The sequence below is a fragment of the Benincasa hispida genome, chromosome 8, assembly GCF_027475165.1.
Source record: "Benincasa hispida cultivar pf3 chromosome 8, pf3_genome.v1.1, whole genome shotgun sequence".
In the NCBI taxonomy this organism is placed as follows: Eukaryota; Viridiplantae; Streptophyta; class Magnoliopsida; order Cucurbitales; family Cucurbitaceae; genus Benincasa; species Benincasa hispida.
Genome location: NC_143485.1, coordinates 3607971 through 3628878, shown reverse-complemented (window position 1 = coordinate 3628878; position 20908 = coordinate 3607971). Strand labels below are relative to the sequence as shown.

The 20908-nt window shown below is 30.6% G+C and overlaps 2 protein-coding genes and 1 long non-coding RNA gene across 4 annotated transcripts; 2 read left to right on the top strand and 1 right to left on the bottom strand.

Moving 5' to 3' along the window:
* Positions 1-1105: 1105 nt before the first annotated feature.
* On the top strand, positions 1106-3059 carry LOC120083359 (protein BUD31 homolog 1-like). 2 transcript variants are annotated; one of them, XM_039039089.2, is made up of 4 exons: positions 1106-1241; positions 1477-1581; positions 1759-1946; positions 2577-3059. In XM_039039089.2, exons 2-4 carry the CDS (start codon positions 1488-1490, stop codon positions 2730-2732), a joined length of 438 nt encoding a protein of 145 aa, XP_038895017.1. In that variant the 5' UTR covers positions 1106-1241; positions 1477-1487; the 3' UTR covers positions 2733-3059. The 2 variants fall into 2 exon arrangements, with proteins under 2 accessions (XP_038895017.1, XP_038895018.1); XM_039039090.2 differs by having other exon boundaries at positions 1109-1245.
* A 1653-nt stretch (positions 3060-4712) lies between these two features.
* LOC120082662 (uncharacterized) lies at positions 4713-6379 on the bottom strand. Its single transcript, XR_005483243.2, has 2 exons — positions 6240-6379; positions 4713-5155 (listed from the first exon to the last, which is right to left on the bottom strand). It is a non-coding gene; the product is annotated as an uncharacterized LOC120082662 (long non-coding RNA).
* On the top strand, positions 5830-10377 carry LOC120082661 (RAB6-interacting golgin (DUF662)). The gene is made up of 4 exons (XM_039037921.2): positions 5830-6589; positions 6674-6784; positions 8307-8387; positions 10083-10377. Exons 1-4 carry the CDS (start codon positions 6320-6322, stop codon positions 10155-10157), a joined length of 537 nt encoding a protein of 178 aa, XP_038893849.1. The 5' UTR covers positions 5830-6319; the 3' UTR covers positions 10158-10377.
* The last annotated feature ends 10531 nt before the right edge of the window (positions 10378-20908 follow it).

Genomic DNA, 20908 nt, shown 5'->3' with positions numbered 1-20908 from the left:
GTTTAAAAAACCAAGCCAAATTTTGAGAACTAAAAAAAAAAAAAACTTTCAAAAGTTGTTTTGATTTTTGGAATTTATCTAAGAATTCAAGCATTGTATTTAAGAAATATGCAAATCATTGTAAGAAATGTAGATGAAATAGATTTAATTTTTTTAAAAAAAAAAAACTCGAAATAATTACTAAATGGGTCTTAGTAATTCGAGATTTTCACTCATGTGACACTCATTAAAATAATGATTGAACTCAACCAAAAATTTATGCTCGGGATATAAGCGACCTTCATGATGTCATTGAACCTTCTTCATTGATGAGGGGTTGTGTGAATAATTAACCCACTTTTATTCCATTTGAAATTTAAGTCATCCTCCATGAAAACCCAAAATTACATATGGTTTATAGGTCTTCTTAAAAAAATAGGGCGTTTTTAAAAGGAGTATATTGGTCTATTTTATACCCCCAAGAGTTTGAAATAATGGATAAAAAGACCACTTTTCTAAGCCTAAAATGATTTTTGTCCTACCTTTTAAAACTTAATTTTTTTTTTTGACCTCTTGCTTACATTTACAAAATTAACTCCACTTTTTTTTTCTCTCTTCTTTCATCTTCCTTTTTCGTGTTCTTCCGACGAACAATGTTGTATATCTCATTTTTCTTCTTTGGTGAGTGATGCTACCCCCATTGACTAGATTTGGCGATGTTGCATACGTTGGAGATCGAGAAAGAAGAGAAGATGCAGGAGAGTGAGATCGTGAGAGAGGAGAGCAATGTTGTGAGAAGAGAAAAAGAGAGTAATATGTGGGAGAGGAAAAAGAGAGAGAGGACGAGAGAGAAGAGCAAGAGAGCCAATTTACATGTGTGAGGGTTTCATTTTGGTAATTTCATTTGAATTTGACGTCAGTAAATGTTAAAAATCGTATTTTTAAAATAGTAATAAACCTCATTTTTTCCCCGAATTTAAGTCATCCATACAAAAAACCTTTAAAATCTCTACTATCAACCTCAAAATTTGAGATTTGATTCCCCCCACACTTTAATTACAATACCTTTAAAAAAAAAAAAAAAAAATCTCTACTAGTCTTTAAAAATAAAAGCCATCTTAAACCCCTTGAATCGAGTATTTTGGCTGTCTTTTTTGCGTCACTGAACTGAACCTAACGCCAATTGCTCTGCCCTTACATTGTACTTGTAGATACAACCTTCAAAGTAGTTCAAACGTCTCCTCCCTGCAGACTCTCGATTGGTAGGTAATTCCTTTGAGACGAAACCCTAAATTTTTTCACTTTTTGATTTCATAATGCAGTATAATTAGGTTTATCCTAGAAACCTAATTTCGACTGAAACATTCTCCGGTGTTTCCATTTTAATCGGTGATAATTGGTAGATTTTTCAGCACTTAGTTATCCGTGGAACTTCGCGCAGTCGATTGAACCATCCTGTGCGTAATTGCAAGTTATTTTCCCTTTGTTCATTTGCAGGAGTTGGAGAAATGCCTAAAGTGAAGACCAGCAAGATCAAATACCCAAATGGGTGGGAATTGATTGAGCCAACCCTACGAGAGCTCGATGCTAAAATGAGAGAAGGTTTGATCATATAATTTCCTTTTGTGGGGGAGAACATAGCCTTACAATTGTGGGTTGAGATTTGAATGTTTTGAGTTGTAAGGAATGGTTTAGTTATGGATTGATGATATTGTTGTTTCTCAAGTTCCTTTGATTCTTTTGTGATGGTTTTTGGGTTATTTTTGTGTTGTTTTGCAGCTGAAAATGATCCACAAGATGGCAAGCGGAAGTGTGAAGCATTATGGCCTATTTTCAAGATTTCACATCAAAGGAGCCGATACATTTTTGACCTTTTCCACAAAAGGAGTGAAATATCCAGGGAGCTCTATGACTTTTGCTTGGAACAAGGCTATGCAGATGGCAATCTCATTGCTAAATGGAAAAAGGTATTCATACCCAAACCACTTCATTATAATAAATATAGGAGGCATTTATAGTCCGTAGTTATTATAATTAGTGGTTACAATAGTCGGTAGATTATAATAGTCTTTGTTTGGACTTTGAATGCAAACTATTTTAGTTTGGGTTATGATAGTCTATGTTTGGGATGTAGACTATTTTAGTCTTGTTAGATAGGAAATAGTAAACACTCTAACAAAGAGGGATTAGAAATAGTAATACTGTAGATAATTGTATGTTATAAATAGTTGTAAACGTCACTATTATATTTAAAACTTCAAACATAGAGTAGGCTATTATAACCACTCCACCAATTCAAGTTGTTGGGAGCCAAAAACCCCCATAGTTTCACTCAAGACTCGAAAGCCAAGTCCATTTTGTCATTACAAACAAATTTGTCTTTTTTACCCATCTGGAATCCAAGTGAACAAGACTAAAACAAGAAAATTTCCCTGAGTTTGCTTTTATCAATCCCCTGCTTTACAAAATGTGGTTGGTCTGTATCCTGATCATTAGACTCACAAGTTTTTGAATCTTGCAATGGTCTTGCATTGGTGATGTCTGATTTTTATGATAGTTTAGAATAGTATCTTAACAAACTCCTGTTCAAATTGCAGCCGGGATACGAACGTCTCTGTTGCCTTCGTTGCATACAGCCCCGTGACCATAACTTTGGCACGACGTGTGTCTGTCGAGTCCCAAAACACTTGAGAGAAGAGAAAGTCGTGGAGTGTGTGCATTGTGGATGCAGGGGATGTGCTAGTGGGGATTGATTTTGTTTCACATTACAGAAGCTTGGCTATATATGTTATGTAATGTCATCTTGGCAGCTAACTTGTACTGATATCAATCAAATGTTTCCAACAATTTAATCTATTATTCGAGGTAGATGTGATCTTATGAATCATGGATTCTTGTTGTTGGTTGTTGGAACTGATGGTTCTCTTTCCAACTTTTTGTACCTTCCATGTGTAACAGAATGGCAAGGTGGTTTTTTCACCTTGAACTTGTGTAAGTTTTACAATCTTTTACCTTAAGCTTGAACAAGTATTGTAATTTTTTCCTTTTATCAATTGTTGATTGAAAAAGGGTTAGAAAAACTATTTTTTAGTGAATTCAATGATTTATAGAGTATATATTTGATACAAAACTAATAGGTTTCAAAGGAAAACTGCGGTTGATATCCTATAAAAAAATTGAGACCTTTGGTAGAATTATTGAATAGTGGATTTTGTGTATTCTTCCAACATAATTTTGTGCAAAGCTTGATTTTCATCGTAATTAGTATGTTTCTGGAGCTTTTTGTATTGCTTTTTATTAAACTTATTTTGTATAGAATTAATGAAAAATATATTTATCGGGTTCAATTTGATATAATTAAAAGTTATCGATACATCTTCTCAGGTTTAAGATTAAAAATCAATTATTTTTCTTCCCAAATACATTAATAGTTTTTTTTATTAATTTTCTTTAGTCTCAATTTTTGAAAATTCACCCGAATTCTTGCAAGAAATAAAATTCCATGCCCAAGAGCCCTTTATGGCTGACAATATCGGTTGCATCTTTTGATCTCTAGGAAATTTGTATACATATATTAAGTGGCCTAATTTCAGTTGATGAAAAGATAAACCAGAATGCTTGTTTTGTACTAAATTCCAATTCTTTTTTCGGTTCAATCATTTTTGGAGAAGCTGCCACAATGTGTATAATTTTGTAGATAGAACAAAATAAACTATAAAATACTTCGAATTTGTACGGGTTGTTATTAGAGAACATGTAGAATCTAGAATCTAGATTCAATGGATGCAACCATATTATGACAGTCAAACTTAATCCACTGTGTTACATGTTTAGACGGGTAGATCATTTCGTGAAAAGAGATGATCTTTGTGCTTAAAACAATCCATTCTTGAACACTCGTATCACACTTATAGAACTCTTTTAATTTTCGAGTAGAGCGTTTGCAAAATCTCCAAGGATAAAATAAAAATTTATTACGTTTTAGAGAAGTAGATCTTCCTTTCTATCATCTCACATAAGAATATCCATGTTTTTTTAATCAAATAAGAAAAAAAAAAAAAAAAGGGCTACAATTGCTATCATGAGAATAAACATAATCAAAAATTTAATTTGAAATATGAGGTGAGACATGATTATCACTTTTGTGTCTTAAGGCTTCATTTTTCCAACCATTTGATTGACATTTTCTTCTTTTAGATAAGCCATTTTAATTTTATTATTATTATTATTAATTAATTAATTTTATCAAGTGAGAAAGACATAGCACACCAAACTTTGGATTGTTCTTGAAAATTGTAATGATAGAGCCCAAAAGTTTGTTAGGTTTTAGAGCAAATCTAACTGGTAGTTAAAACTCTACTTCTCCAATAGACTTCACCAAAAAAGAGAATGACAAAGTCTTGGGAATAGGCAATTTAATGTTGGAGAAAGCTTATATCACTTCTCATGATCAAGCATGTAAATTATAATATATCATTGTCAAAAAAGCATATAATATTTCAGTATTTCTTTTGCCTTTGCTTGACAGCAATTATGAGGAGGGGAATAAGACAATGATGGTAATTGGTGGGCATTATTATCTCATGTAAAAATGACATCAAATTGAGAAAGAGATATTCTAGGGTTTGATTGATTTTGAAAAATGTTAAAATCATTTTAGTAATGTTCAAAATTACTCTAAACATGTTTTTAATTTTTTTTAAAGTCGAATTTGGTTTTATAAAAATACCATGTAAAAATACAAAATCAAACTGCTATCCATTGATTTTGATGATATAGTTGTTGAATTATGTTGATTTTGAAGCTTGCAAGAGGATTTGAGAATTCACTCTGGAGCTCTCAAATGTACACACACAACATTCACTTTGGCATTTGAGGGCTCAACAGTGAATTCTTTCCACTTGTAAACTCTTCAAAGAGTTGGTCTTACTAATAGTGTCCTTTGTATGTGATTTTCATAACCTTTATTAAATAAAAGTGTTATTTCCACAGAGCGTGCTTCTTCTCCACCATTCTTTCATATGTGAGCTAGGCACAACCCCTTCTAGAGTGTATGTACGTAGGTAGATGTTGGGAAAAATCTGGATCCAAACTAGTAGGCTGGTCAAGTGTAATTTGACGCTACACGGGAAAGATTTTGAATCAAAGGCATAACCACGCTTCCGTGCCATGACACCTGGCATCACATCGGTATTTAATTTCTTTTGTTTTGCAAAGAACTTGTGTCATTTTGTCCCAAAGAAAATACAAATTCACTAGTTGGTATATTTTTGGGCATCGACACTTGTAAAAAAAGTGGTCATTTTGATCATTTAAACGGTAACAATTTTGATCCCACCATTTTCATTTTTATTTAATTTTCGAGGGACCAAAATGGTAACTTTTTTAAAGTACATGGCCCAAAATGAAGTAAAATTAAAAGTACCAAGGACCAAAATTTACATTTCAAAAATATATAAACCAAAATACACTAAAGTCAAAAGTATAGAAACTAAAATGAACCTTTTGAAAGCACAATCACCAAAATAAACTAAAATCAAATCAACATGTAAACCAAATATATATCTATTGGGAATACGATTTTAAAAAATAGAAAACTCTTCTGAAAACAGGAGGAATGCAAAGAAGGGTTTGGTGACAGATTCCTTACAAGGTGCTAACAAACAAAGGTCTTAATAAAAAAGGAAAAGGTGAGAGATCTCTCTTGCAAGTAAGCAAAGAAATAATAATAATAATAATAATAATAATGGGACAAAAAGAGAAGCAGGCTTTATGCTTATGCAGTTCTGTTGTAACCCATCTCTCCAACTCAGTCTTGGTTCTTAAGGCTTTTTCCCCTATATTCATTTCATACTCAGTGCAGGTAACACCTTACTCTCCACTCCATTACAAAACTTACATCCCAAGCACCTGCAATTCAATTCCTAGAAAACCCCCAAAAGTCATTCCCAAGATTCCACTTCTTTGACCCAAAGCAAAAGTGAACTCTCCATCACAATTTGGTAACTCAATTTCATTTTCAAATGACAGAGACAAAAGCAAGTACATACATGTATATAAATTTCCAAACACAAGATGTAAATTCAGGTCTAATCAATTAGGCGTTTGAGTAAAGATAAGTGCATTTTTGGTTCCAAAATTTCACAACAAAAGCAGAGCAGCAGAATCCACAGGTGAAATCTCTCTATTGGTAGACAATTACGTCAGATTCACGAAGGGAAAAGGATGTCTGTTGAGAAGTAATAAGGTTACATACATACCTTTAAAGCCATTGCGGCGCCTAGGGTTTGGCCACCTAACGGAGAAAGAGAATAATCATCATTTGTGAGAGAGATTGAGGATGACGACGCCGAAACAGAGCTGGGAAGCGCAACAATCGCAGCAAATGCAGAGAGTGAAGAACTCGGGGGTGATGATAAGCAGCAATGTGAATGCGATTGGGAGTCCGGTGAAGGAAGATCAAGAGGAGGAGATCTCGCGATCGGCGTTGGCTGTGTTTAGGGCTAAGGAAGAGGAAATCGAGAGGAAGAAGATGGAAATGAGGGAGAAGGTGGAAGCTCGGCTTGGAAGAGCTGAAGAAGCTACGAAGCGATTGGCGGAGATTCGTGAAGTAAGTGTTGAATCCGCCATTGATGACTGTAAGAATGGTTGGTATTTTGAGATTCTGTTGATCTAGGGTTTGTGAAATTGATAGGAACTTGAAGGAATGACGGATCCGATGAGGAAGGAAGTTTCGTTCATAAGGAAGAAGATTGATTTGGTGAACAAAGAGTTGAAGCCATTGGGACTCACTTGCCAAAAGAAGGTCACAATTTAAAAAATTAAGCTTATTTCTCCTCATTCTTTGTAAGGATAAATTCTTAACCAAATTCAATAAACGAAAATAAGTATTTTAAAAACAATTTTTTTTTTTTAGTTTTTGGATTTTAACTTGATTTTTTAAACGATCGGTAAAAAATAGATAACAAAGAAAATATTTTAAAAGTAGAAGTAATATTTATAAGCTTAATTTTAAAAAACAAAGATTCAAATGATTACCAAACAGACTTATTTTTTGTTTTTATTTTTGAAAATTAAGTTTGTTATCTACTTCGAACCAATGTTTCTAGAAACAAATCAAATTTTGGGAAAAAAAATAACTTTTGAAAACTTGTTTTTGTTTTTTGAAATTTGTCTAACAAGAATTTAACCCTCACACTTAAAACAATGTAAACCATGATAAATAAATGAGAGGAAATGATTTAATTTTCAAAAACAAAAAACAAAAAACGAAGGCCCATTGATAACCTCTGGTTTTTTTGTTTTTGTTTTCCAAAATTAAGTCTATAAACACTACTTTCACCGTCAAATTTCTTCTTTTGTAAATCTACTTTTTACCATTCAGACAAATTTTGAAAATTAAAAAAAAAAGTAGCTTTTAAAAACTTATTTTTGTTTTTGAAATTTGGCTATGAATTCAACCATTGTACTCAAGAAATATGCAAATCATTGCAAGAAATGACAAAAAAAATACGCTTAATTTTAAAAAACGAAATGGTTATCAAACAAGACCCAAACGGTTACTAAATGAGACCTTATTTTATTTTATTTTAGAAAAGTTATGCATGTTCTAATTTTATCATTTCGTCCTATATTAGTTCCTCCATCAAATTTTTCATTAATTACTAATGGAAATAAGAGTGTTTAGAAACTATCAAACTTTGAAAACATACATCTTTTCTTCCATTATAGAACTTTGCTCTCTATTTGGGTTCAAAAAAGTTTAAGAAACCATTTCCAATCCTATGATTTGAAACTCGATAAATGAATTTAAATTAATTACTTTGTTTGGAATGAAAAAGATTTGAAATAAATGTATTTAAAATTTTGTATTTAGATAGTAACTAAAAAAAGAAAAGAAAGTTTAGAATTTATTAATACAACTTTTAGCTATGATGTGTTAATTGAAGATTAGAATATGAGATCAAGTAATTTACTTTTAAATCCAAATATACTTTTTAAGTAAAATAAGATTTGAAATCACTTCGAAATTTAAAACCATTCTCCTTCGTATCGTAACAAACAACAATATTCATTTGAAATCTATTATGAATTAAAATTCCTCGTAAAGTCCCGAAGTTTCAAATAGACCTATAAAAATATGAAAATCCAAATCAATCACGGCTTAAAAAAGGATATATCTCAACCTTAAACTATATGCTATAATAACAAATTTTGAGTTATTATTATTTTTTAAACGCTAATAGTTTATGATTTTTTTTCCTTTGGTTGAAACTTGAAGGTAATGTTGCATAATTAATATTTTCTATGTATTTGGCCCCTACCAGGAGAGAGAATACAAGGAAGTCCTAGATTTATTTAACGAGAAGAACAAAGAGAAATCCCAATTGGTAGCCAAACTAATGGAGGTGACACCCTTTTTTTTCTCCCATAAGGGCTTATATTTTTCAAAGTTTAATTCATGTCTTTTAATCTTTAATTTCTAGATTATTATCAAAAAATAATTTTAATTATAAACTTCTATAGATAGTCTTTAAATGAGTCCTAATTTTCATTTATGTCCATAGTTATCATAATTTTCATAAACGTACCAGTATAGTTCATTATTTTAAGAAATTTTCACTGATAGAAAAATGTCAAATTATTTATAGAAATAGCAAAGAAAAAAAAAAGAATACGGATAGACGTTGTATGGACTTCTATCTTATAAAAAAAAAAATTAAATTTTTTATTTCATGTAAATAGTTTATCTTTTTTTATATATTTAAAAATCTTCCTATTATTAAATCATCTAAACTATCTTACAAAAATGATAATTATAATAAGATGAAGAAAACCCATATGAGGAAAATGGAATCGTTTTCAAAATTATTTCCAATTTGTCATTTCTGGAAAAGTTCATTATTGATTTAAATATTACTGTGTTATTGTATTTTTTTTATTTAGTTTATTTTAGTTGTTGTATTTTCAAAATATTCATCTTGATCCCTAAACTTTAATATTAGTTCACTTTGGTCTTTGTACTCTCATAATATTTATTGTGGTCTTTGTACTTTCAACTTTAATTCATTTTAATTCTTAAACTTTCAAGAAGTGACCATTTTGATCTTTTTAAAATGCAATAAAAATGAAAATAAATGGATTAAAAAGTCACTTTTTGAAAGTACAAGACCAAAATTAATATAGTCGAAGTATAGGAACTAAAATGAATATTTTAAAAATATGAAAACCAAAATGAACTAAAATCAAAAGTATGGGGACTAAAATAGTATTTAAATCTTCATTATTTTCTATTCAATTTAGTTAGAAAAGAAATCATTTATTGAAAGAAACGTTTGGTTTTCCAATTTTTTTCTATGGATATATTTAAGGAACTCTTTATAAGATGTGTTGCTATTAAATGCTCGAACAATATAACAGTATGCATATGTTGAAATATTTTTATTTTAATTGTAGTATGAAAAATATTTTCTTTATCTATATTTATTAAGGATAATCACTTTATAGTGTAACATTTATTTAAAAATTCTAGCATGGATGTGATGTAATTTTATTTTTATATATTTATTTATTTATTTTTAGAATGTACAAACATATTTTAACATATGTTATACAATTTATTTCATTTTTATTTTAAAATTTCGATTAAGTTTGTAAAACATTTTTTTTAAACATAAAAAGAATGGAATGAATTCAGTATTTCTTTTAGTAAAGAATAAATCCCAAACCATCGTGATTATTGACATGCATTCTCTCCGTCAAAGTCCAAGGTTTCTAACTATTTGAAAATTTTATATAACAAAGTTATTAATTTTTTTATTATTTAAATCTTAACAATTTAGTTTAATGGCATTATTTCCACATGTAAAACTGTTAAAAATATTTAAAAAGATATAGCACAATTTTAGAACTATCAAGGATAGATACAGATAGACTTCTATTAGTGTCTAGCGTATATCATTGATAGTTCTAAAATTTTGCTACATTTTATAAATATTTTAGTTTATTTTTCTATATTTAAAAACGGTCCTAAAAGAAAATGGTATGAGATCTTAGACTTGATTGCTAACATATTTGATTGTATATTTGAATAATTTGGTCAGTTGGTGAATGAGAGCGAAAAATTGAGGATGAAGAAACTGGAAGAGCTGAGCAAGAACATTGACATCCTTCATTAAGAAAAATGTTCTAAGTTCTAACTCAAATTAATCACCAACTTTGTTTGTATTTCCACATATTGTTTCTCCTTGATTCTCATTACATTTTTTTTCTTAAATTTCCCATGAGAAAGAAAAGAGAGGAAGGAGGAAAAAAAAAGGAAATTTAACTTTGCTTGTATTAATAAGTTTCACAACCATATGAGTGTAGTGTGATCCATGTTTGACAATGATTTTCTCATTTCATGTTGCAATTTCTTTTCTTTACTCAAAACTTTTCTGAATAATTGAAGAGAGGTAATTTACTTGTTAGCTTAAAGGAATTTTACATTAGTTCTACACATGATAATATTAAAAAACACGTTTAGTTTCTCAATTTTCATAGAAGTAACGATTTAGTCTATATCGTAAAAAATTTCATAAAAAATAATTGTCAATTTTTAATACATAACGGCTAAGCATTTCTCATTAAGTCTTAATAATATTTGGATGGTCGAAGGGGTGTCGAGACGCTCAATCAACTAATATTACTGAAAGCATGAAAGAAGAAGTCAAATCCTTCCTCGTTCGATAAAATAAAATTTATAATACCGATCAAAATCACTAATACTAAGTACTATTAGTAATAAGACCATATCGATCTACAGGAAAGTGCGGAGATTAGTTTTGAACCAATTATGTTTTTAGCTAAAGAGATAAATTGGAGGGGGAGGGGGTGGTTGGTGTTGAATGAGAATGTATGCGCAGAAAAATAAAAATGTGGTAATGTAAGTAGGCGTGTTCAAAAAACCCGTAACCCAACCAACCCGGACTACTCAACCCAAACCGCAAGGGTTGGGTTGGGTTAAAAATGTTAAAAAATATTAAATTCGGGTTAGGTCAAGGGTTACCACAAGGTCGGACCGACCCAACCCGACCCGACTCGAACCCGAATATATATATATATATAAAAGTAACTGAAAAGACAATCAAATTAAAAAAAAAAAAAAAAAAACAGAACCAGTGACCCAACCCGGAAATTTTGGGTTGGGTTGACTTGACCCTCCAAAAAAGAACTAATAGGTTCATTATTAGCCAACCCGAATTTTTGGGTTGGTCCACAAAAATCTTCCAACATGTCCAACCCGGACTATGTGCACCTCTAAATGTAAGTGCAGAAGGTAAAAGTGCGAGAAAATAAAATCGATCTAGCCTAAGAGATAGGATCCACTCAATTATTCAATTTATCATAGGATTTCTAATGATAATTTCTTATACACGTAAGTGTTTAGCCTACTTGTCGAGTAATGTCGTGACAAGTACCTGAATACATTAATTAAGCACTTAATTTAACTAAGTGCTCAATTGATTGAGTGTACAAACATGCTCCATAAATGTCTAACACTGGCATTACGATTAAGGGATTCACTAAGACGATTAGTTACTAGATAATGCCCAAGTTAGTAACCGATAATGTCATGCATGCCATACACCCAAGCTACGGTTTATTGTTACTTGACAATTAAACTTATAGCTAACATCATCGACAACAAGTTAATCTTTAGTTTAACAAAGTAAATATGCAACGATACTGAAGCTTAACATACAACTAAGCATAGAAATTCAAATAGAATTGGATCCACAAACATACAATCAAAAAATCCGAATATAAACCAAATCCTCACGATCAATACAAACGTGTTTCTTCTACGCCTAAGCTAACTTACCTTGGCCGCAAATGAGATCTAATGTTGAAAATACAATCCTTTGAAGGTCTCATTGCATGCTTAGTGGCAAATAATCATGTAAATCCCATCAGAAATGTACAAGTAGTCAAATCTAACGACGCAACATTATTTTATTAATAAAATATATGTGTTGTAGCATTTAATGGTTACACAGTGAAATTTGCAGTCTAGCAGGTAAATTGGGCGTCTTCACGTGATGGGATGTCTACAGCTTTGTAGGAAAGTGAGGATTGCTCGAAAAAGCTCTATGTGATTGAGAATCCATACTATAAGGATGTAGTGCATTGCGTCGCCTACTCTCATTTTCTCGTACATCTTTTTGACGAATGTCCCCTAGGCACATAAATGGTTCTCTGAAAAGCACTAAAAAGTACTTTCTCAGACTTAGAATTTGATTAGTTTATTACATAAATGTGTTCGTTGATGCTTTATTTGTCTAATTTGTAGGAACCAAAAATTTGGATTGGAATGGACTAATATGAGAGTAAAATGACGAAAATACACCCTAAGAAAGGTTAATATTTGACCTAAGGGCAAGAAAAGGGGTGAAATAGAACTGAAAAAGGCACAACGTCGTAACCCGAGAAGGTAAAATATGGTGCCGCCACGGCGCCACAATTATATATGTGCGAGCCATCTCGTTTAAACAACGATGCAGTGTTGTGACAGATTTTATAAATGTGTGTTTGATTGGCTTTTTGGAGGGGAGGTTAATTAGAGTTCAATCAGGACCTCCATGGAGATAATCATAAGCCAATTTCTGGATAGAGACAACGATTTAAAGCTTTAGAGAAGTTGATGATCAACGAGATCATGGAGAGTGATCCTAAGCTTGAAGACGTTAGTCAAGAGCGCCCGATTTGCTCTTCTTCACTCTAAGAATTGTAGGTATGTAGTTAGCATAAAATCAATCTAAATCTTAAACAATTAATTTGGTTAATCCATTAATGATGTCATTATCCTAGGACGTAGTTCTATTTAGTTTTGCCTCATATATTACTGTTTATTTTCTTTCAAGGATTAGATTAGTATAGAATGATCTCTGAATAGCTAAATAAATTGTAAACTAAATCTCTAATGATGAATATTTATTTGTTTCATCACTATCATTACACATATCTTTCCTCCAATTCTGACACAAGATACATACAAACATAAATATGAACTTTTCTATATAACAAGGTTGGTAACATTTATATAAAGAAACTATATACAAGGAAACTAGTAATCAAACTTTGGTAAGTTATTTACAAAGAAACTAGGGTAATTGTTTTAAATGATAAAATTGTTGGAAATATTTTTAAATATAACAAAATGTTATTTTATATCAGTCATAGACACTAATAGATACTGATAGACATTTATCAATGTCAGCGATAGACACCAACGTCAATAAATATATAATTGACTATGATAACAAAATATTTAATAAACAACTATAGTGTTGGTACTAGTAAAATGTTTTTTTGTATTCAAAAGATAGATGTTCTTCCCTCCACCAAAAACAAAATAGAAGTTTTAATTTGTTATATCACATTTATCATTTTAACTAAATTCTTTTCAATAGACTCATGAATGTTTTTGAGCAAGATTGATGTCTATTGTTTGTTATAATTTGATTTGTTTAGTTGTTATATCTTAAAAAAGTTTGAACAAGTTATCATACTCTTTATATGATTTTTATTCAAGTTTCAATGTTAAAGGTTCATGGGATTTACAAGTTATAATATTAATAGTTTTCTATAAAAAATTCTATTTCCCAGGTTAATTTATTATTTATGATTATACTTCAGGTTTATTTATTTACCATTGTTATTTATTTTATTAAAGCGAGGTTTTGATTGTTATAAGTGTATGCTAAGAAAGATTGTGAACATTAAGAAAATATACATATCCTACAAATATTATTATTATTATTGTTTATATTAATATATTGGATTGAATTATAAAATGAATATTGTTTGTTTAATAGGTCTTGCACAAATCTATTGAAGTGAGGAAACCACCATCAATCATATTCTATATGTTTTTTTTTTCTTTTTTCTGATATAGTGCCAAACCTTTTTTTTTTGCAACACTTATTGTATTTAGTTTCTTGGGCTGTTATCAAATATTAAAAAAAAAAAATTGAGCCAATTTACTTACAAATATAACAAAATGTCTCTATTTACTGTGATAGACATTAATAGATATAATAATTAAAAATGATTTAATATTTTTTTTAATTATTTACAATTATTTAAAATAGATATATAAAATATAATTTAATTTTAATTAATATATAAATATAAGAATTAATTATATTAAATATTGCATAAGCTTAGAATCTAAAAGCTACTCAATAACTTATCTAAACAATAGGTGAAATGAGCGTGTGATTTAGAAGTGATTTTAATGGATTTAAATATAATTTGTTTCCTAAAAAAAAAAAAAAAAAAAAAGATTAACACCAAATGTAGCAAATCTAGCTAAATCAATGTTAACAACTATTTGAAAAAGATTTTCATCATTATCAAAAGAACTTAAGCCTACCAAAATAAATTAATATCAACCAACATTTGAAAGAGTTTTTCATCATTAACAAAAGAACTTAAGTCTATCAAAATAAATCAATTCAAATAAACATGTAAGTTTGAGTTATACGATATGCCTACTAGACATAAAAAATACTCCCAATTCAAAAGAATAAAAACTTCTTCCTTGAACCTCCTTTTTCCATAGAACATTGCTTTCATAATTTTTAGATACAAACAACAAAAATATGTACATAGCAGAGCAAGAGTAAACAAGTACAAATAAAGAGTTTTAAAGAAATAATTAGAAATCTCAAACTATAATAAATTTAACTAAAAGCGAAGATGTTATTAAATTCTCACAATTATAAATTTAAAACTTAATCAGAAAGGTTATACTTGTACCGATAACTTAACGATTCACTAACAATGCATCATGCCTAGCATCATCCAAAATCGCTCTTGACACCATATTTGGTTCAGGATATTTTCATTTTTATGGTTTGTATTTGTATTAGTATTATTTTTGTTATTTTTATTCAAAAGTTTTCATGTTTTTTAATTTTACTTTTATTGTATTGTATTTTTTCTCTCTTTTTTCTTTTACATTCTTCTTTTTATTTTCCTTTTTCATTTTCATTTCTATTTCCATTTCCATTTGATTATTTATTTTCTCTCTATTTGATTATTATTATTATTATTATTATTTCCTTCTTCCCCATGTCTTCATTCTTCTCCTTCTCCAAATTCTTCCCCAAACTTCCCTTCCTCCATATTCTCTCTTCCACTCACTCACCCACTCACCCGTTTTTAGCCGCCCTCTTTAGTATAAATAGAGGTGCAAATGGAATAGGAAGGAGGAGGATAGGAATTCTTGAGTTTTGAGAAAATTTATGCCGAAACATACAAGTCCCCACACTACATCTGTTATCGCTATCACTTGCACACCATTCCAATGAGCCGGCGACTAATCCACGAGCTGTACCGAAGTGGCAGATCCGGCGAAGCCCATGAATAGAAGTTACAACACTCTGACATTCCTTCAAGGGTCACTGTCAAGCGATTTCAGCAACGACACTACTCCGACGACCTATAATTGTAGCAAATTTCAGATATTCACGGCGACGCCACACCCATCTAATGTCCAAGTGTTAGCCTTGCAAGTTGTAGAAGCTTGGTCCGGTGAAGAAGTGGAAGAAAATTTGACAAGGAAAAAGAGGGGTTCCAAGGAAGAAGAAAGCTAATATGAAGGGTAAGTAAGGTGGGCTTTTTTTCTTTTTTCTTTTTTCTTTATCATGCTATTTGATCTTGATAGGTGGGTCCTCCTTTTTCCTTTATCATGCAATATTCATCTTTTCTTTTAATTTTAGAAAAATTCTGTTTCATGTTTTTACAATTGAATGAGTTCTTCATTTCAATTTAGGTGTTCCAATTGCATTAATCTTTGTGTATACTTTAATTTTATTTTTTTTCTTCTTTCGTTACTTGATTTTAGTTTAGAGTTTTCTAAGTAAGGTTTCAATCCGAATAATCTTATTTTGTCTCTATATTAATTTCCATAATGAGTTTCATTCACTTTATCTAAGTACAATCTCTATATCAGGAATTCATTAATGATTTTGAAATAAAATTTGGCTATAAGAAAACCTTGTTCGACAATTCTATCTAGGCTGAGGTACTTAAGTTGACTATAGGAACATCTCTACTTGAGAATTGGCCATAAGGTTGAATTAGCCAAAAATTATTTTATGTCATTGAATTTTTAAGTTGTCGCGTTTTAAAATTGGATTTCTGAAATGAGAATCCTCCAATTTTTCAAAATTGAATTTCAACAATGAACCTTGAAATAAAACAAATTGTCATTTTCCAAAATTATTCTATGGACAATGAAATTTGAAATAAAATAAGTTGTCACCTTCAAAATTGGATTTCTGAAATAAGAACCCTCCAATTTTTCAATATTGCACTTTGACAATGAAATTTGAAATAAAATAAGATATCACATTTCAAAATTGGATTTTTGAAATAAGAACCCTCCAATTTCTCAAAATTGCATTTTGACAATGAAGTTTGAAATAAAACAAATTGTCATTTTTCAAAATTAGTCTATTGACAATGAAATTTGAAATAAAATACGTTGTCACCTTTAAAAATTGGATTTCTAATATAAGAATCCTCCAATTTTTCAAATTTGAACTTTGGCAATGAAATTTGAAATAAAATAAGTTGCCACCTTTCTAAAGTTGAATTTCTGAAATAAGAATCCTTTATTTTCACAAGTCTACGTTTTTAAGTTTTTTTCTAAATGAATTTCTAAATTTGGAGCAAAAGTAGTGTTCTCTTTTTGGATTTCATTAAAGTTCCAGAAATACATGAAAATTCTCATAACTGATTGTTTTAAACGAACATTTGTTTTAGGGAACTTAGTAGTGTTCTCTTTTTGGGATAATCATCCTAGAAATACAAGAAGTTTCCCTTAACAATTCGATGGTAGAATATTGGGAAATGTTGATTTTCTAATCTTTTTGAGTGAGGAAATTATCTTGAAATTCAAGGTAAGTTCCAAGATCTTCCGAATGGCCTCGAGCCATTCATAATTATTATTTCATATTTTGTTACAAAGTATGAATTAATAGCAATGGGACATTCAAAAGTAAAATTCGAAAACATTTTCTTTAAGACCAAAGAATAATAGGATAATTTTAAAATAAAATGTGATAATCGTTTTCAAAATAGGTATTATAGGGGTGCTAACATAACACCTTCCCTACACTCAACCACTCCCGAACGGCCTTAAATTTGGTTTTGCAGACCATTTTTTTTTATTTTAAAAGGGTGACCAATCACATCCCAAAGATGATTGGTGGCGACTCCAAACCTCTGACCTCAAAGAGACCCTTAGAGAAGGACATCGATCGCTTCGTGTCGCGATAACATTGCGACAATCACAATAACATAATCAATACAAAACTCTTTACAAAACAATAAAATTGGAGATATTGTAATTCATCAAGTAAAACAAGCAACATACTAACATAAAACAAACAAATTAAAATTCCACTTACCTGATGTTTTTTTTTTTGTTTTTTTTTGTTTTTTTGTTTTTTTTTGTTTTTGCTTTAATGACTGTTTTTCTCTCTCTTCACCAAATTTTCTAATATTCATGTGTCATGAAATGTCTATTTTATTGTAATGTTTATATCCATATAACCAATCAAACTTAAATAGTAACACATGATTTTTCGTACAAAATAGAGTATGAAATTACTCAAGGTAACAAAGAGTGAATATAAATCACTAGATTATATTAGGACTAATATAATCATTCATAACCAATTAGAGAGAACGGGAGTAAATGAAATGAATTAGCACAAATAACCTCCAACTAATTTGATGTTTTATACCGCATCAGAAGATGGGTGTAGTAGGTTTTCTCGCTTAGAGAGCAAAATAAATCAAGGATAATTTGATAAATGCTGTAAAATGTAAATGCACAAGGAGTCAAACAGTCAGATTTTTATGTAAAAGTTGTAACGACTATTATTCTCATCCAACCGCATGCTACATACCTTACCCAATATTTATGTCACAATATTAATTTCTAGCACATTTAATTACAGTTTTAAAACAAACAACATAGAAACTTTTGTAAGTCGCCTCTCTGCACAGTATTGAATAGAATTGTATAAGCTACAACTTCACACTATTTGTATTACACAATGTCCCTGAGGAATCGACCTTGGAAGACTCCAAATACTACTTACTAATGCATCGATCTACAATTGGATAAATGTAGTAGATGATTTATCTTGTGTTACCTTCAACTAATTTTTAGTATAATTTTCATCAAATACAAGCCATTTTCTCGTAGTTATATAAGATGTCATGCGACGCTATGATGTTTTTCTCTCACGTGACAGACATTAGATCCATCTTCTTGACAACGTCAAGATGCTATTTGATACATGGGGTCTTAATGAGCTTAAAAAGTGTCATCTACTGATTTTGGTGAACTTTGGCAGATGATTTTGGCCAGATTGAAGGTTTTTGTTCAATGTGGCTGCATTGCTAGATTCACTATGGTCGCATTAGTGAGCCCTAATTTTCCAGAATTTAACCCAGTTAATGGCGGTTGTGATTTTCACGTTCCAAGTAGTTGTCCAGCCCCGATTTCACCTGGTAAACCTTCAGAGCATAGATTTTGGCCCTCCTCAACCAATTTGGAGCCTACAAAAGGAGGAGAAGCTTTCCATTTCAGGAAACAACTTTTCACCTCCAATGTTACCACGATTTCTCCATAGTTTCTGTCATTTGTCAGTCCCCTTGGACATTTTCTCAACTTCTCAAGTCAGTAGCCTCAAGAACAAAAGTTCCTCTGAGGTGTAACGACTCTAGGTCATCTCATTCCGTGAAAGTGTGTAGTGAGAGATAATTCATCATTGAAAAAATGAAATCAACTTAGGGAAAGACTAGGAATTTGAGGATTCGTCCTAAGATCTCTTGAGTTGTAATTTCTAGTATTTATCATTCAATTATTTATTGTAGTTTTTTTATTTTCTATAATTTCTAGTATTTATCATTCAATTATTTATTGTAGTTTTTTTTTTTTAATTTTCTTTTCACTATCAAACTCTATTGTAGCTATAATTCATTATTCAATAAAGAACATTATCTTATCATTAGTCATGAGTTAAATCTTCCTAGGGGTTCGACAATGTGGATGCCCTAGAGTTGTTATGACTTAAGTAATGATGCATTTGTAATTCCCTGTTTTACACATTCACTTTGTCGAATTTAAAGATAAAATCGGTAAGTTAAATTGGCCACTTAATTAACGATCTAGTGGAACTCTAAAGCTGAGAAGGTTAGGGTGCAAACAGATGTTACAAAGGGATATGGGACTAAGAGCCTAGAAATAAAGATTGTCACGTCACTTTAAAAATAAGGGGCACCACAAGATAAAGAAATTGAACTTAAATTAATCTAAGATCCAACTAACCATGGAAACATTAGGCATTAGCTACTTAGACCTCTTAAAGAAATTTGATACAAGACCAAATAGGAGTGGATTTCTGTTCATGTGTAACTCACTGTCCTGGTATAATGTCGTCACATCACTTAAGGCATAACACCCGAAAGGTTTAAATACTGTTTGCCCCTGTTCGATTATCATTGCTTACTGTTTTTAAGCTTTTTCCTCACTTACCACAATATAAAATTTTCATTGGTTACCTTGGTTTTATTGGTCCATAGTCATAATAAATTTAAAATGGATTTAGTCTTATGTGATTCGACACTTGAAATACTCCAAGTTTATTACTTCGTCAATAATGTATGCTTGCACTGAGACCCCATCTCCCAATAACTTTTGTCTCTCATACATTTATTCGATCACTATTCATTTTGACAACCATTGGACTATGACGTCGAGCCTAGCACCGGACGTTAGGCTCTAGGGGTAAAATCGTCTTTTTCGCTTCTTTTTTACCTGATTGCTTAGTTAGGTTTCCAAATGATTCATTTTAGTTCATTTTTCATCCTATTGATTGATTCTACCTCTTAGGTACTCGAAACTACAAAATCATCAGACATTAAATCTAGAAATGAGCCTGAATTAAGCGGGGGCAATATAATACATTTTAGGTGTAGACACTGTATTTGGTCCGACTCGATTTTATTTATTTTTTTATAACTTTAACTTAATAATGAAAATTTAAAATTTAATGAATTTTTTAAAAGGGTCTAAAAAAAGGTAAAAGATATTTTTCTTCATTTTTTTAAAGACTAAAATTTTAAAACTTTTCCCCTCTTCCATTCTTCCCTCTTTCCCATTTCTCTCCTTTCTTTCCTCTTATTCCCCCCATTTTCTCACTTCCCCTTTCTTCAGTTCCCCATTTTCTCACACTTCATACTACTTTTGAGCTAATTTTAGGACACTTTTATCATTATAAATATGGAAACTGAGGACATAATATGGAAAAAAAAAAGAACACATGAAAAAGAGATTTAGGGGAAGAGAAGAGGATTAAGAAAAAAAATACACGAGGAAGGAGATTAGAGAGGAAGGAGATTAGAAAGAAAACAATAGTGAAAGGAAGAGGGCGGAAACATAGTGAGGAATCTGTGAAAGAGAGAGAAACTTCGACGAGCTTTCTATCAACACTGCAACAGCAATTCCGATGGCGACCATCTGTCTATAATCTTCAATAAGAAGAAGAAGATGTTATTGAAGAGGAAGGAAAAAAGAGGAAAAATCGTGGGAGGAATGGAGGAAGAAGAAGGAAAAAGAAAAGACAAAAATGGTGTTGAAATTGGTAAAGTAGCAAATGGTGGGTCCTATCTTTTCTTTTCTTTGTTTTTAGTTTTGCTAAAATTTTGATTGGGCTTAAAAGTAATTTCCTAATAGAAATTGTTTATATTTTCAATATGTCGAACTCTTCTATACAAATACTCTCTTAAGATAAGTTTAATGGTCATAATTATTCAACATAAAAATCGAATATCAACGCAATACTAGCAAATAATGGTTCAA

Coding starts and splice junctions, on each gene's coding strand:
- LOC120082661 (XM_039037921.2), top strand. CDS start 6,320: ATGACGACGCCGAAACAGAGCTGGGAAGCGCAACAATCGCAGCAAATG. Junction 6,590..6,673: donor GATTGGCGGAGATTCGTGAA/GTAAGTGTTGAA, acceptor TGAAATTGATAG/GAACTTGAAGGAATGACGGA. Junction 8,388..10,082: donor TGGTAGCCAAACTAATGGAG/GTGACACCCTTT, acceptor TAATTTGGTCAG/TTGGTGAATGAGAGCGAAAA.
- LOC120083359 (XM_039039089.2), top strand. CDS start 1,488: ATGCCTAAAGTGAAGACCAGCAAGATCAAATACCCAAATGGGTGGGAA. Junction 1,582..1,758: donor CGATGCTAAAATGAGAGAAG/GTTTGATCATAT, acceptor GTTGTTTTGCAG/CTGAAAATGATCCACAAGAT. Junction 1,947..2,576: donor TCATTGCTAAATGGAAAAAG/GTATTCATACCC, acceptor TTCAAATTGCAG/CCGGGATACGAACGTCTCTG.